Raw genomic sequence first — 16,963 nt, forward strand, 5'->3', positions numbered from 1 at the left:
TATGGGAGCTGAGTCCAGAGACAGCCAATGGCAGAAACCCATGTGGGTTTGGAGCAGAGATGGGTGTTCTGGCTATCCTTGGCAATGGAGCCATGCTCAGATGAGCAGTCAAAAGCCAAGAGAGTGTTAAGCAGCCATACAAGCACAACTGGGTAATTTTTCATGCATCTCACCCCAAGTATCCCTTTGACTCTAAGGGAAGTATTAAACTCACTAAGTCTCAGAAGCCTGAGTGGAGTATTTCTCATCACCTTGGAGGCATCTACCTCACTTCACTGTTCCACAGGCATTTAGACTCTCAACCTAAACAACTCACAGTCTCACCCAAGTGAGCTGACTAAAGCAGGTTTGCCCCTTCCCCTCCTCCTCCCCACTCTCCCAGATGTGCTGATAAATCTATACAACAATACAGCTGCTCCTCTCAAGGTGAGTGGCCAGGTGCTGAAGGCTCTCTGATTTCATTACACTCAGCAGCAGTACAATTTAACAGCATTAAAACTACAGGTTGTACTTAATTAAAATGGCCATCACCCCTTTACAGCCCTGCTTTCTCTAGGGAAGATAGCCATGAACTTCCCTTATTTGAAATGGCACTGAAGTCAACCTGCCCTCACACTTCAGTTACTTCCCACAGACAGGAGAGAGTGTCAGGATAGACAGACGTTGAAAAACTACAGGATGGAGCCTAGAGATGTAGGACATGTAGGAAGAAGCTTGATGTGGAATAAGGAAATGTTCCTCTCGTTATTCCTTGTTCTGGAGTCACCATTTCTCCTCTTGCCTGACCCCTCAAGGAAGTGCTGGGGGAGAGAAGGACCCAGATACCAAGGTGGTGAGCCTGACCCCACCACTTTAGGAGGAGCAGCAGGGCAAATGCAGTGTCTCTTCAGCCCACCTACTTTCACTGCTGGAATATTAGTTTGCTATAAAGCTTATCAAGAATTGTCCTGCAGTCCATGTAGAGTGGGAGAAGATGAGGACAAGAAAAAATTATTTTATTAAGTGTCAAAACCTTTTTCCTGTTGGGAAACGAGTGGAAAAGATAAAGGCAGAGTTGATGGCAGGGAAGTCTGGAGCCACTTCCACAACAAAGTCATTCAGGAAGGCAAATGGACAGGCAGGGTGGAGAGGTATGAAGACAAACCCAAAGGGGTTGTTCTGCTCTGCAGGAGACCCCAGGGAAGGAGGCTGGTGGGATTCATTCCATCCTGGGCAGCGGCATAACCTCACAGGGACCTGGGAGAGAGCCTGGGAGGGAGCAGAAGGGACCAATGTAGCTTCATGCTCAGGTCTCAGTCACAGTTTGGTGGCACAGGTCCCAGACTATTTCCTGCACAGCAGGTGGCATGGGAAGGGGTGTGAGAAGCACTCCCGCTGCCCCCAAAACGGAGGGATCCTCACAGGAACAAAACCTGGGGCAAGCTGGGCCCCAGGGCAGGCTATGGCCAGGACTATGGCCAGGAGAGCTGGCCTGCACATGGATCACACCATGGGGCTGGGGTGAGCAGGAAGGAGTAACTCATGGCTGGGCAGGGCACTTTGCTTTTGACAAAACAAAGCATTTGATAATGTCATCGGTGTCCACCTCTGGGGTACAAAGGGGCAGCTGGAGGGGAGCCACCCCACCACCTGCCAGGCCAGCTCGTGGCCCATCGGCACCCAGGCTGGCAGCATTGCCCTCCCTTGCCAGCTGGGCCAATACACCCCCGGCCAGAGCAGCCCAACAGTGTGCTGGCACCACACAGACTGGAGCAGCTCATTTCAGTCTGCGCATCCGCCTTTTCCTTTAATCTGCCTTTCAGCATTTCTCCTTTTTAGAGAGAAGGAAAAGAGTATTGCTTGCTCACCAGGCTGTGCTTTGAGGGCACATTTTCCTACAGGGTGCTATTTCCCTGGCTTGTAAGAGCTGTACTTTCACCTGTTGGCTTGCTCTAAGGCATTTTCCAGACTTCGTTTTCTTTCATATAATGTCAAAGCCTCACTGCTCGTTTGGCACTGTTAAGACTTGGGCGGGTCAGAGGAGGTTGTTTATTTAGTCCTTCTGCAAAGCGAAGGGTGTCTGCTCCCTCCTGTGTGCTCCAGGTGATGAGGGGCAGTGGACATGTGGCGTTGTCTCCCGAGGCAGTTCCCAGCGTGCGGCTCCAGTATCCTGACAGAGCACTCACTTCTCCCACACCAGCATGAATCCTGATGCCTAATTTTTGCCCTGTACTGGGCAAGTTTCACAGCATTTCCAACAATAACAGATTAAAGAAGGAAAAGGGGAGAGTGTAGGCGGGGACGCTCCTTCCTGAGTCTCTTGGCATTACTTGGAAGCACTGAGCTGTTCCACATCCCAACCTAAACTGAGCACATTCTTTAAAGATCCCCAGAAAGGACTTTTTTTCTATTTTTGTCCCTAAAAATCATCTTAACTGAGAAGTGGGGTTTTGCCTTTGTAAAACACACCAAGATTTGCTACTGCCTGTGCCCACTCCAAGGCAAAGCTGTTTACCCCATTCCTCTTTGCCATGGCTGGAAACCATGTCACAGGCATTTATTGCTTCCCTGGTTTTATGTTGTTAAACCAAAAGCAAACACACAAAGCACAATGATTGTTTGTTGCTTATGAAATGTAGACAGGAAGATTATACAGCTACTGAAGCCTCCTGTTTCTTTTGGCTCGTTGGTTGATTTTTTTATTATTTCATTTTTTTTCCCCTTCCCTGATTTTTGTTCTGCAGCTGAGCACACGAATACCAAGCCATGGAGACATGCCATCAGTGTACAGTGAGGCAAAGCTGGTGGCTCAGACGTACCAGTCTGTCAAGCAGCAGCTGTTTAAAGCATTTCAGAAAGCCGGTCTGGGCACCTGGGTGAAGAAACCCCCAGAGCAAGATCAGTTCCTACTAACTGTATAAATCACTTGACACCTTTGCTACAGGACTGGATCAAATCAGCTGGAGAGAAGGCTAGGCAGGACACGTGAACCAAGAGAATTGAAGCAGTTTGAGATTTAGTAGCAACCTCCGTGGGAATATTTGCTTTTAATTCTGTATTGGAAATACGTAAATAGAAATGTGTCTGATGCACTGAACTCGAATTTAGAAAACTGCTTTCTCATGATCCCTTCCCAAGAATGCACCTGTCCAAATTATAATGCCACTCCCACAAAGATTCTGCATTTCATTGTTTATTGTTGTTGGTTATTGTTGATTTAAGGCATTAGCATGCCACCTGTCTGATCCAAAATAGCATTTGTTTTCCCTCACACAATCAGTGAGAGTCATCACTGAATAATGGAAAATAGTGAGCAAAGATGGAAGTACCCCAGGCACACAGCATGATAGCAAGTCTCGGAGCATCCATAATAATCCGCAAAAAAGGTGTCTAACCTCTATGCAAAAATCATCCTGTTAGCTTTCTAAATCTGTGAGAAAGAATTTGGACCTAAAAGATATGCAACATTTTTAAACTCTGTTCTCCAGTGCTGGCTCTGAGCACAAAGCCGGGCATCAAGATTCCCCTGGTTTTTACACTTATTCCCTCAGATGCTTTGGACAAACCACTTCCCACCAAATCTTCAAATCTGGCCACAGGTTTTGCATGCTGAAAATTTTAATTATCTGGGCCCAGTTCATCACACATGCCCTTTAGACACCAGCCAGGATGCAGATGCTTATCAAGAGGGCAATTCAACCCTGCGCTGCCTGCAGAGGTGCACAGCTCTGCAGGGGCTGCCAGTGAAGACCAGTGTGAAGATGCTCCTAGCCCTGTGAAGATGCTCCTAGCCCTGGAGTGTCAGGTAGCTGCCTAAAATCAGGCAGGCTGGAGCCAGGACCCAGAGCCACAGATTTCCAAGCTTCTGACAACCCCCAGCTCTAAATAAGTGGGTGTGAGCTCAGGATGCTCCATACATCTGAAAAATCACTGGGTTGGGTAGCCACAACTAAGACACCCCAAACGAGAGAGCACATTTGATACTTGGCTCTCTCCTGCCTCAGTTCCTTCACATGTCAAATGGGGATAACAATATTTAACTGCTTCACACCTAAGAAACTTGTCAGGATCAAAGTGCTCTGGTCATATGCAATGGTGTAAGCCAGATTCTGTCACGCTTACAGTGAGTTTTACCCTTCCACATAGTCCAATTGATGTATGTGCAGCAGATGCAACTACAGGCTTGGGCAGGGTGGGTAAGGTCTTACTCAATGTAAGAGCTTTCAGATTCTAGCTCTGTGTAAATGCCAAGTATTATTATTATTCATGTTCATCTGCAGACTGAAAGGCAGGTGGGGCTTTTCAATTAGGAGATGAGTAGTACCAACAGTTAAATATTTTCTTCACAAATGTTTTCTTCATGGGTCTGATATAACCTCATCTTTGAACCATCCCAAACTTCATCAGAATACAGAAGATACAGTCATGGGAGAACTGAGCTTTGATAGTCCCACTGCAAAACCAACCTTCAAATGCCCTGTACATTTCTTTCAGCTTTTGCTTTTTTAAATGACAGGATTTGCGGGTATATAACTACTGTTTTCTTTTTATTCCTGTGATTCTCTTTAAATCTGTATATAACATGCTGCTACTGATTTGTGATAATTGTCTTGGTATTTTCTCAGAACTGTCAAGCTGAGTTACTTTTCAAACAACACAAGGCTCATATTTTTCCATGTAATTTCCTTTACACGGGAAACTGTTCCTATCAATAAAGATAGATGCTCTTTGTATAGGGTTTATCATGTTTGGAGAGCCATATGCAGTAAATACATTGTTTATTGATGCCCACAATAGAATAGCTACAGTATTTTGATGAGATTTTATTTTTAGATTATAAACTACAAGATGTATCTATAGTGTCTTGTATAAAAATAATTGTGATAAACTAGAATTTTTAAATTAGATAAAACAAAGCTCTCCCCTTACAGAAACCTTTGCAGCAAAATAATACATTCCACATTAACTACCAAAAATATTTAAAAAAAATCCTTATAGTAGAAATAGCTAAAAAAAAAAAACCCAAAACAAAAAAAAAAACCAACAAAAACCTGAGACATTTCAATATGGAAACATTTTGTGATAACTGCTTTGTCAATACTTTGACCACTTTGTCAGCTATTCTGATTAACATTCAGAGTATTTTTGGCACTTTCTGGAGCTTCCCAGTACCTCCACCTGGTCCCATCCTCTAACACAGCTCTTACTGGTGCAGACATCTGGTGTGATCTGGGCAGCAAAGGTGCCCAAAGGATCAGTGGGTGGACAGGGGATCAGGCCCATGACTGGAGGTGTGGGAGAAGCTGTGGGTGACACTGGCAGTGGTGGCCTCAGGGGCTCCAGCTGTTCCCACCAAGGGAGAGAAACCACAGGGCAACCAGAGAGGAGGACAAGGTTTCTCATGCGGAGATCCACAGGGCAGGGGGAAGCAATGTCTTCTACTTTTCCTCTCCAAGTTACTCTTTATATAGCACACAAGAGACCTCAACAGCTCCTCCTTATATCTCCCTGCCCTAATCCATCCTCCTCCAGCCCTGGCATGATGTCAACTCAACTAATGCATATAGCTCCACAGGCTGGTGTTGCAGCTACTGTGACAACAAAACACCGTGCCTGGTTATTTTTAAGGACAAAAAGGAAAGTGTGGTGGGATTGAATTATCCTTTGTTGCAAGAAATACATAAATGCAATCCTGGATTCAGCTGCCAGAACGAATTTAGTAGTGGGGACCAAACCAAGTTCCCACTGCAAGTGGGCGTCAGCTGATCTCATTGAAGACAATGGAGTTACACCTGCTTGCACTAGGGTTAATATGACCTTAAATGTCTACTTCTCCTCATTACGTGCAGAGATAGAGTGTGATGGGACCACATCCCAGAAGCACACATGACCTATACACAGCATTTCCTGAAGCAAAGGAAAAATTGCTCAGTAGTAATTCTTTAGTGAAGATTCTGTACATAACACGCATGAGTGAATGGCAATACTGTACTAATGGATGTACATTTGTAATATTTGTAAAAAAAGAAACAAAAAAGACAACAAAAGAAAATAAATCTGAATTTACATATGTGAATTTGCTGCTAAGTTCTGTAAATTGCACTTCAGTGATACCTGATAAGTGAATGTTTCTGTTAAGTGAATAAAATGCCAAGTAAAATTGTTCTTTCACTGTTTGTTGACCATTTTTCACTGTGGCTTAGCAACCAATTTGAATGTGCTCCAAAATGCTAGTATGTATTTTTACACACACCTACTGTAAATCTATAGACAACATGTTCTTATTCCGTTTGGATTTGACGCATCCTAGGAATCACACATTTGTATTGAGAGATGGACGTGCCCGCTCATGTAGAAGGTGCCATACAGGGACACAGTCTTATCCTGGAAGAAGAGTGAACTGGGTCCATCTCTAATTTGATCCTTCCAGGTTACTCTCAAAGACCTCTCAATAAAAATTAAATACATTTTTGCAGACTCACATTGCATAGGACTTGCTGTGTAAATCTGCTTAAGAAAACTAAAGTGATGAACAAAAGGTCAGTACATCTCTGCAGATTTCTTCTTCATTGGTGGAGTGGCCTTGGTTTATTCTTCCTTTAAACTATCGGTATTCAGCTACAGCAGACTAAAGTCACACTGAGCCCAAATGACACCATCCACACAAAGGTTTAACATGCATTACTGTACGAGCATCACCTGGTGCCTTGAGATGATTTCCCTCAGACAGTCCTCACAGAGATCACTGGTGTTACGGAAACCTCCAAAGCCTTTCAGAAGAGCCCACTGTCAAAGTATAAATACACTAACAGTGAAAATTGTCTAGAAAGAGATTTCCCTGTCCCCCTCCTTGTAAAGATTTGTTTCCAAGATGAAATTGAGCCCAAGAGTTCACAGAGAGCCCCATCAGTTCGCTGGGCCCAGCAGCTCTTTTTTTGCTCATGTTGAAGAAGTCAGTGCTGGACCCACATGGACCATCCCATTGTCCCCCAGCATAGCAGGGCAGGGGCTATGCACAGCTTTATTTTTCAGCTACAACTTTCCTGCAGTTGCATTACCTTAGTTTGGATCTATGTCATTAGGTATTTGGGCAGGATAAGGAGAAGTGGGGAGAAGAAAGCATTTGCAGGGTGAAGTTATCTGTGTGGAAAAAAGTCACCGTGAGCTGACTAGATTCCACCACCCACAATGGATATTTGCTTTGAGTAATAAAAGCAACAGATTCTCAGTATTTGTAAATCTCAAAGTGCATTTGCACACTCCTTTAACTGGATATGGGTAAAGCAAACCCCATAGTCTCACTCTCACCACAGCCTCAGACACAGCAGTTACTTTCCACCCGTAAAAATGGTAACGGCAGTGTAACACTGTCCTAAACAGAAAGGAGAGAAATTAAACCAGCAGAAAGGCAGTCTGTGCTGCTATCCACCCTCCAGGTGATGAGCTTATCATTATTTTAGTGTTAAAAAATGTAAACACCCAAACTCTTAACTTGGCAAAACTGTGCATAGCATTGGCTTTCCTCACAGAGGGCTTTGGGGAGGACGTGCTGAGACCAGCCCCGGTGCAGATGCAGGGAACAAGCACGGCTTTGGCCATGAAGGGCAAAGGGTGGAGATGAGAAGATCCTTACGGGGGCTTCCCAGCAGCCTGGAAGCCCTTCAGCCCACTCCTGGGCAGGTTGGCCATGGCTGAGTTCACAGCAGGAGGCTTCCAGCCTGTTTTCTTCTCCAAAAGTAGCTCCTACTGCCCAACCATGGCAGACACCGTGACATGATTTGGCTGCCGAAAACAACTACAAAGCAGTCATTAGGGTAAATTGTATGGATGGATTCTGTGTTTAACCTCATTAAGTTTAAAGGCTAAATACCAGAACTGCATTTAAAACTTTACAGGCATACACCCCAGCATCATCAGGCACAGTTATTCCTTTCCCAACTGTATACTGGAAAAACAACAACATAAAACATGAACAAGCTGATGTATCGACTAATAGAGGGCTTCAGAGAAGTGCCTGTTTCTCAAATAAAATAAATAAGTCCTTCTGCTGCAGTTAAACCTTGATAGCCATGCTTGTGTGTTGAAGAATGAAATAGCAATTTAAGAGCTTTTTAAGCCTTGTGATTCATTACCGCTGTGCCTACTTTCCAGCCCTGAGACCTGATTACTTTGGCTGGTTTCAGCTTGATCATGTGGATACACCAGTTTAGCTGGAAATGTGGGTAAAGTCAGAGAAAATCTGAGACTTTTTAAAGGGCAGTGATAGTCTGTTTGGATGCCAAAAAAAAACCCAAAAAACAAACAAACCCAAAAAACCACAAAGACATACAAGCACATGCACACATATAGACACATGTGTGGTTTCTTAGTGGTCCAAGGCCTCCTGAATAAATAATGTGGCCTTGGAGAAATGGGATTAATAATCATTACCTTTTCAGCAATGAAATAGTTCTGCTCAAATGCTTCATTCAATCTGGCTTTCCTGGTAATTAAATCCTCTATTAGAGAAGTTTATGTTCTATTTTATCAACTTCCTTTGCAATACAGAATTACTTCCACTAGACCATTAAAATCTTGTTCTGCCATGGAGAGGAAAAGTTCCTGTTCATTCTCCTCTGGCCCTGAACAGATGCCTTCACAGCCTACACTGCCATAAACAATCCAAGCCAAGAAGAAACAGCTTCTTCCTTTACACCCAATGTTACCAAAACAACCTCCTCCAAAGGAAGATAAAGATATGAAGAATGGTACATACTGTAGAGTCTGACCAGTTCCTCTGATAGACTAACTGGTGCCTACCCCTTCTCTTGCAACCTCAAAGTCACACTCAGGTGTTAGCACAGGCTGTATTTGACATATCACAAAGGAGGTGGTTTAGCTGCAGTACCCTTCCCTCCCAGCACCACCAGCCTAACTGCACCCAGCCCTGTTTTCCACAGCACATTCTTTGCTACAGATTGCTTTTATTTCATTTGATTTTAACAAGTAAATTGTTTACCCACTTAAGTGTTAACTATTAAATCTATAATGAGACACATTTTACTGTGGATTCTAAAGTAAATTGTTTCTTCTAAAGCAAATTGCTTGTTCACATCCTGTCTCAGTGGTAAAAGGAAGCATTTTCAGAAGTAACAACAGGTGCCAGCATCCCCTTGACAACACAGGCTCCTAAAATCCTGACCACTACACAGAACAGTGGGACTTGGGTTCCTAAATCTCAGGTTTCAGTGGGAGATATCCGAAAGGGACTTGTTAACCTCCCTCTCATTGTCAACACCTAAACCTCACATTGTTGGGTACCCAACCCCTGCTCAGCCTTCAGCATTAAATGTCCTCTAGAGCCTACACATCTTCTGGGCATGCTTTGCTTGGCTGCCTGGTGTGTGATCCCACCATGCTTTGTCTTGTCCAGATTCATGAACTGCACCTACATGTCCTACTTGTGGTCTTCTCAAAGCCTCTGCAAGACCACATCCCAGCAAAACAGGATTGTCTTTTTCATTGAGTGACCCAACTGAAAAATCCCTCAGGCTGCTGTCTAAAGGGACAGGCAAGTATCGTAATCACTAGAAAGTCAGGCACTCGAGAAGAAAGGTATGGAGCAGATGAGTCTCATGTTTATATCATTTCACAATATACAGAAGAAGCTAAATATTTGTTATTATCATTTAATAACCTTTTGGCATGTGAAAGAACAAAAAAGACTTGATGACATAGCTTTTTTGGGGATACTTACTTGGGAAAGGTCTAGGTTTTACCCTCTGAAGTGAGGAAGAGATGAACAGTTGTAGACTCCCAGATGGGGAAGCTCCTGCCCTCCAGGCAACGAGTTCACAACACATGAAAAACCTTCTTCGTTCAAGGACCATCTTCACCTTAACCACTTCATCCACCCAGAGTATAAGTGTTCAGTTTTAATCCATTTTCTAACCTTCCTGAATAGAGAAAAGTGGCTTGTAAGGTGATTCATGCCACTTAACACAGTGTCTAAAAGATGTGGAGAACTTGCCCTCTGGAGGGTCTGGCCTCTTCCCACTGATAGGAGACGGAACCTGGACTTCTGCATTTGGAGGACTGCCCATGGAGAGGTAACTCCCAGACAAAGAGTCTGCAAGCCACAGGACCTTCTGTTTCTCCATTTTAAAGAGCAGTGACAATTCCTTGTCACAGGGAGCTGGCTTTTGAGTATTAATAATATTAGGCTGTAAGAAAAGAATACAGTACATCTATATATGAAACAGATTGATCAGCTTTTAAAGTTAAATTTGAACACTTTCAAATTCTGAAAAGAAGGTGTTCCAGCCATAAGTTTTGGTGGATGATTTAAATGAACATATACTATACATATTTAGGGGTTTGGTGACAGAGTTTATTCTTAACATAACTTTGCTGCCACTGAAATAATTGAAACGGTCATTAGTGGCAGCAAGAAACAGGGTTAGGTTGATACCAAATTCATGTTTCAACTTGAGAGCTAAGAGAACTAATTCAGTAATGAACCTTTTTTTGGTGCCAAACCTTGGTTCCTAGCCCTGACACATCTGTACTCACTGAGCCTTTGCATTAGAATTTCCTTGTGGTGGCTCAGCATTTCCCAGATCTATTTTTTTCATACCAGACCCAGTAACTCTTTGACCCTCTAACAAGTGGAAATACATTTGAAGAACCTTTCTCATTATTTGAAACATTTGCTGTACAAGTTCAACTCTGTTTTCTGTGTGCAGCTTTCCTAAAATTTTCTTTTATCTTCTTGTTCGGTTACTCAAGGGGTGAGGCAGAGATCAGAAGCAGATAATTTTTCTGTCTGTTTGTCTCATTGCCTACTGGTCTCTCTTGAAGAACTGTGGCAAAAGTGAAGATTGAGTCATTCTGAAAATAACCCCTTTTTCACTCAAGGAGGGGATGGGGAGATAACTCTATCCCACAAGCGTCTGTGAAATGTACAAAAAAAATTTTGGCTCACTACACTATGGGATTCCCCAACTAAGGTAAAACTCTGCCACCTTAATGCAAATCTGTTGATTTCAAAGGACTCAGACTAGAGTAACTGAGCAGAATTCAGTTTATGGAGGGAACTGGGGGGTTAAGGTCGCATGAAAAAGGTACATGAAAACACTTCATCATTCCCTCTCCTTGTACTTTCACAGTGCAACTCAATGATTTGCACCACTGAGCACCGAAGCAGCCTGCTAGTGTCTCTAGACAAGGCTGTCTGAAGATTACCCTGTGAAATGACATTAAACTGGTGAAGCATTTTAGTGCTTATGGGATTGGCCAGGGAGTGCCATACTTTACTCCTGCTGCTAATTTCTCACCTCTTTTGTCATCCTTCCTCCAGTTTTCATGAAGGAAAAGTTCTATTCAGTCATTGCAGGTAAGATTAGACAGACCTTCATGGGAAGATGGAAAGGACAATTTAGTGTGGTCCCCCACATATCACAGCAGTTCAACACCTCTGTCCCAGGACTAGGTCCATAATGTCATTTTAAGTCTCCATAAACATGGTCAGTTTCTGCTGCCGCATCTTTTTTCTTGCCAACTCTTACTACAAATTTCTGCAACAGAAAGCTACACGATCATGTCCCAAACCAACTGTTTTCAGTGTCATAGTGCCACTGACATCAGGCGTTTTTGGGTTCCTCTGCTAGCACTGCTGAGTACCTGCTGCTAATATAGAAAAATGTAAAACAACACATGAAGAAACAGTAAATCGAACTAAAATACATCTTAAATGAAGCAGCTCTCTCCTTCTTTTACAGGGAGGTTTGTAATAGCTCCTGACTTCATTGTTATTTTTCTTATTATTATTACTGGCTGAATAGTTTGACAGCCTTTCCACCCTCTAACCTGTCTTTTTTACTGCTGGGGGGGTCCTAAGCCACATGGGGACAAGTTGCTGCAGAGATGCTGGGTGTGGAAATTACCTGGGTTGCCCTGTGTTTGTTGTCTTGTGCCTGTAGCAGCTGGAGAACTGCGCATGGCCCTTCACCTTCACCCTGCCCTGTGTGTCTGCTCCCCCACCTGCAACTGGGCTGTAGGAGCATCCATCAGAGGTGATTAATGTATTATTGCCACCGATGATAAGATAGATCATGCTTATGAGTCATACTGGCCTTTAATATCTTCAAGCCAGAGAAAAGAAAACTGCATTAATTTATATTCATTAAAATAAATTAAAATACTAGAGCCCTTCAGTCCTTCACATCCTTCTTCCCAAGCACTAGCAGCAGCAACCTACACTGGGGAAATGGCAGGACCTGCCCAGGAAGAGCAAGCAAACAAACCAGCTGCCTCTGCTTTGCTGAGGCTGGCCTTTGGTTTGCTTTCCAAAGGGAAAAAACACTCAGTGTTTCCAAGGAGCTGCTGTAGCCTATGGGCCGGCAGCTTTGACATATATATGTGTATGTGCATGTGTGCATATATATATTTTTATATATTTGTTTAAGCACTCCGTCCTACATGCTGAACCAGGACATTGGCGCTCAATGGCCCGTCAGCTGGCCAGTGCCTTCCCTGCCAGAGAAAGGGGGGTACAAGGCTATATGTCCTGCTGTTTAAGCAGTAGTTTTACTTGCATTTAAGCCAGGACTGCCTCTGAGAAAACCATTTCTCCCTGTGTTGTTCCCCACCCCATTTCCCTCTCCCTGTACTATACTGGCACTGGAGTCCAGGCAGGTGCCCAGTGATGCAGAGCAGGAAAGCTGATCCTGCTGAAAACCTGGTCACCTTTTCTTTCTCTTTTTTAGCCTGGGATATCATTTCAGAGCAGGTCCAAGTGCTCAGTCTGGTTCACTGCAGCACCACACACACACCTGTGCTGACACAGTGCAGAGGGCAAAAATGAAGGCAGGCAAAAGGGCCACTCTGCAAAGCGATAGTGATGCTACAAATGCAGGTGCCCTTACACCTTTAGACCAGACACACTCAGACCATCAGCCCTCACCTCCCTGTGAGCACATGTAACTGAAAAGACCTTACATATAACACTGGAGAAATGCATATGTTCATATGTGAGGTCTCTGTATTTCTCATAGCTCCTCACTGGAGAAACAGCTGGACTCCTTCTGTTGTTGTTTCCCTTTCTTGGAAAAAACTCTTTATATGTCTAAATATTTTGTGTGATGAGAGCACTATTTGCAGAATAAGAGATGCTACTGTATTGGGACAAGCTGGAAAATCTGCACATCGCAGCCCATCAGCAGCCTGTAAAGCATTCACCTAGAGCATGGTGCAGGGGGTTATTCATGTTGATATGTGGATGGGGGCTTCTTGCTGCCTGCTCTCACTGAAATACAATGGAGTAGTTCTTCAGACAGGCACCATGATATGAGCACCTGCATTTAATACATTTCTGTCACCTGGAGAATTGTGTTTATTCATGGATGTAGTCATTTAATGTATTTTGGTTCTTTTTGAGAACTCTCAGCATCACTCACTGCTTGCTCCCTCCTTCTGCCTTTCACAAAGCTGGAGCAGGAAGGATGGGTGGTTTATAACCCAGGAAAAGGCAGGAGCAAAACAAGGCCACATGCTTCTTTCGAGGCTTCAGGAAAGTCAGATGAATCTCCCTTTTCCTCCATGTGGGCAATAAACACTGAACTGTTGTTGAAGCTTTCTTATGAATGCACTAGGGCTAGAATTGTAAGGGTTAAACTAGCAAACAGAAAACCCTTTTTTACCCCCACACCTGAAGTTGAGTCAATACCTGCTGTTAATCAACCAAATCAAATCAAAAATCAAGGCAGTCTTCTCTATCTCTGTGCGTTCCCGAAGGGTACAGCCACGCGATATAGGTTCAGCCAGCCTCACTGCTTGCTGCCCTGAAAAAGGGAAGAACCTTTTTTCTGCCTCCTGCTGCCCTCCTTTCCCTGCTCCTGCCTGCATCTCCTGCCCTCTCCCTGCCATCTTTCCAAACCACTTCGAATCACTAAACAGGCAGAAAACAGACACAGCAAAAAATAAGATAAATAACTCTTGGGCTGGGGAGTTGAAGTTGTTTTCCATGGGGTCAGGATGCTGCAGAGCCAGGGGACGCTGGGAGCAGGGCAGCAGAGAGGCATAGGGATGGGGCCACAGAGCAGGGATTTTCCTGCAACCTCATCCTTAAGCACCACTGGTTTCTGCCTTTTTTCTCCCCATCTTACAATACTGCATGTTTCTGTCTTTCCTCACCAAGTGCCCTGGAGCTGTCCTGGGGCATCTCCAGCCCATGGGGAAACTGCAACTTCCCACAAGTGCTTGGTCAGCACAGGGATGCCTCTACCCTGGTGACAGTGTAAGGCTCCAGGGAAAAGGGAGAAGTCAGGAATTCCCAGCCCCAGTAATAAATGACCAACAGTGGCATTTGCGGGGATGCTGGTGATACAAGGCTTTTGGAAATGCTGATCTCTGCATACAAGACAGTGTGTGAAACACATTGACAGAAGGACCAACCTCACAACCATTCCTGCCCCTTCCAGCTCCTCGCTCCTCACCTCCGCTAAGTCTGCCACAGCCTTTATAGGGCATTTCTTAGGCAAGGTTGAATATCTTATACCTAAAAACAGATTTATACATAGGCAAGATCGTTATTTTTCCTAATAGACCCCTATTAGCTATAGTACATCTAATCCATCCCCTGTCCTTACCAGAGTAGTGAATGGCACATAGTTTTTATACTGACCCCTTACTAATGGGAAACTGAGGCACAGAGTGCCATGGTGGCCATGGCAAAGTCCTGCAGGTGAGAAATGCCTCTGGCAGGCCATCCACCCTTTAGGCAAACACCTCGCTTCTCCATGATCCTTCCTACCCCCAGCACGGAGCCTGGAGCGGGGAAATGCTCTGCGCCAGGAAGCCAGAGATGGTGTACAATGCTCCTGTGCAGCAGGAGTACTTTAGTTTCTTTAATTGCCCTCAGGAATCGATTCCTGGGAGGGCTGGGGAATCTTGTTCTCGCAGGACTTTCAGAGTAACCTAGACAAAAAACCTGTGAGGAGCACAATGTATGTGTCTGACTCAGCCCAGTAGTGAGACCACCCTCGACCATTTGAACTGGTACCCTAAGTTGCCTGAGCAAAGCACCAAAATGTTTCCTTTCAATACAAACCTATCTGTGAAAGAAAAAAAAAGGATGGCAGCTAGCCATAAAGGGTTTAAAATAAAACACATTAAAATTCATTATGGAATATTTAAATGTAGAATCTATTAGTATGTTATATCATGTTATGGGAAGTGATAGCCATAGCACGTTAGTAATGTATATTATCAACATGTATATACACACACACATATTTTATAATAGGCACAAATAATAATATACTATGATGCACCACCTGATGTAACCCATATTTTTGGCACATCAAAAAATGACTAAAAACCCACAAAGGTAAAATTCCATGGAGTTTCATAGCACTACATATACTATATATATATTTATTTAAAGATTTATAAGAACAAAAGCTAAGAAATGTCCCAGTTTCTTCCCAGTGGCAGTTCAGCAATTTGGTCGCCCTCGCACAGGTGAGCCATGGGGAAGAATCCAAGGTGGTGGGAGCTGGTCTTGACTCTCATGGGTTCCTCTACACTTCTGTGCTCAGGACTGATCTAAAATGAAGCTTCCAGGTGTACATCTCTCCCTGCCTGCCAGTAACTATCTGGCATCTTCTGTGTTTCACTGCTGGTGTATTTAGGTCCAACATGTATTTTTTCAAAACTTTCTATCCATCACCCTTAATGTATAGCTGAAGTGTTTGGCTCCAGTACATTTACATGGTAATTAAATCATTAGCCTGGAGGAGGCATAACACATTAATGACTTTAGAAATGTTGGTTAAACTCCAGTCCTGATCAAAGAGACCAAAATTTATTGTCATTCCTCTAATAGCCATGTGGTAACAAAAATGAAATCAATTTGATGAAGATAATTAGGTTCCCATCTCCATCACCACACGCTTAGTACAATTAGGTAGAATGAGCTTCCCCTGCTAGCAATATGATACTGTTAGTACAGACCAAAATACTTCAACAGCACCAGCCAGGAAACACTTACAGAAACAACTATTTTTTAAATTAGAAACTGCTGGTTCCTCAGAATCTGAATTCTCCCAGGAGTCTCCATAACACACACATAGGTTCTGGGCAGAGCTCATGGATGGACACTAGCAGAGGTATCCCCTAGAGTGAAGGGCATCATTTTAGGACCTTGCCTGAGGTGTTGGACATGCCCAGTCGGGTCCTGGATCTCCCTTGAGAGCAACCTCCTGTTCCTGGGGGATGTGGAGATGGTGCCTACCCCAGGGACACTGCTGGTCCCTCCCTGCTGAGCCATGACTATCACAGTGAGTGGGGTCAGTGGTTTTTCAGTGATCCTGTTCGCTGTGTCCGAGCCAGGTGTGGGAGGATGCTGAGGCAAAGCTCTGCAGGGAGGTTTGGGGTCAGGGAGGTGGCTGCTTCCAGCAGAGTTGAGTCTGGGGAGCTGGATCCGCTCCAGGCATTAGCCCCTCCCACCAGCTGGGATGTTTGCAGACTCTACACCCCGTGTCTCCATATGCTGAGCCCTAAGCACAATTATTTTTCTCACTGAGAGGCCTTTGTATCATCTTGGTGCTGAGCAGGAAAAGCAAATTAAATCTTTGCAGAATAAGAAAACCTTCTTCCAGCTCAGAATTGACTGGGCTCAGCATCCCTCTTTGCATCAGCTTCATAAGCCGAATATATTAGTGCCTGAGCTAATGAAATAACGGGAAACTTGATTTGTTAACATGCTCATTAACAAGCAGTCAAACTGCAATTCCAGTTTTCTAAAAAATAAAATATTCCATTTGTGAATATTCAGATGATACTCATTTAATTTATTCCAAATGTTTGAAAACTTCAATAATCGCATGGATTTTAGAAGAAATGACCCATATCTTTTCAGTGCAGACCTTCAGCTGCACAATAACTGTTGCCAGCACTTTGAAACAGAGGTAAAGATTAAGTGACTTAGGAATCTAAGACTGAT

General features: G+C 43.9%; 1 protein-coding gene across 4 annotated transcripts in view; it reads left to right on the plus strand.

Moving 5' to 3' along the window:
- Positions 1–6,144, plus strand: part of ADARB2 (adenosine deaminase RNA specific B2 (inactive)) — a 317,653-nt gene extending 311,509 nt beyond the window's left edge. For all 4 annotated transcript variants that reach the window (XM_074868096.1, XM_074868070.1, XM_074868087.1 and 1 more), the window contains one exon: positions 2,724–6,144. In XM_074868096.1, coding sequence (XP_074724197.1) covers positions 2,724–2,900 — 177 coding nt within the window. In that variant the 3' untranslated portion in view covers positions 2,901–6,144. The remainder of the gene's footprint in view (positions 1–2,723) is intronic.
- The last annotated feature ends 10,819 nt before the right edge of the window (positions 6,145–16,963 follow it).

This window comes from Strix uralensis, chromosome 1 (genome assembly GCF_047716275.1).
Source record: "Strix uralensis isolate ZFMK-TIS-50842 chromosome 1, bStrUra1, whole genome shotgun sequence".
Classification (NCBI taxonomy): domain Eukaryota; kingdom Metazoa; phylum Chordata; class Aves; order Strigiformes; family Strigidae; genus Strix; species Strix uralensis.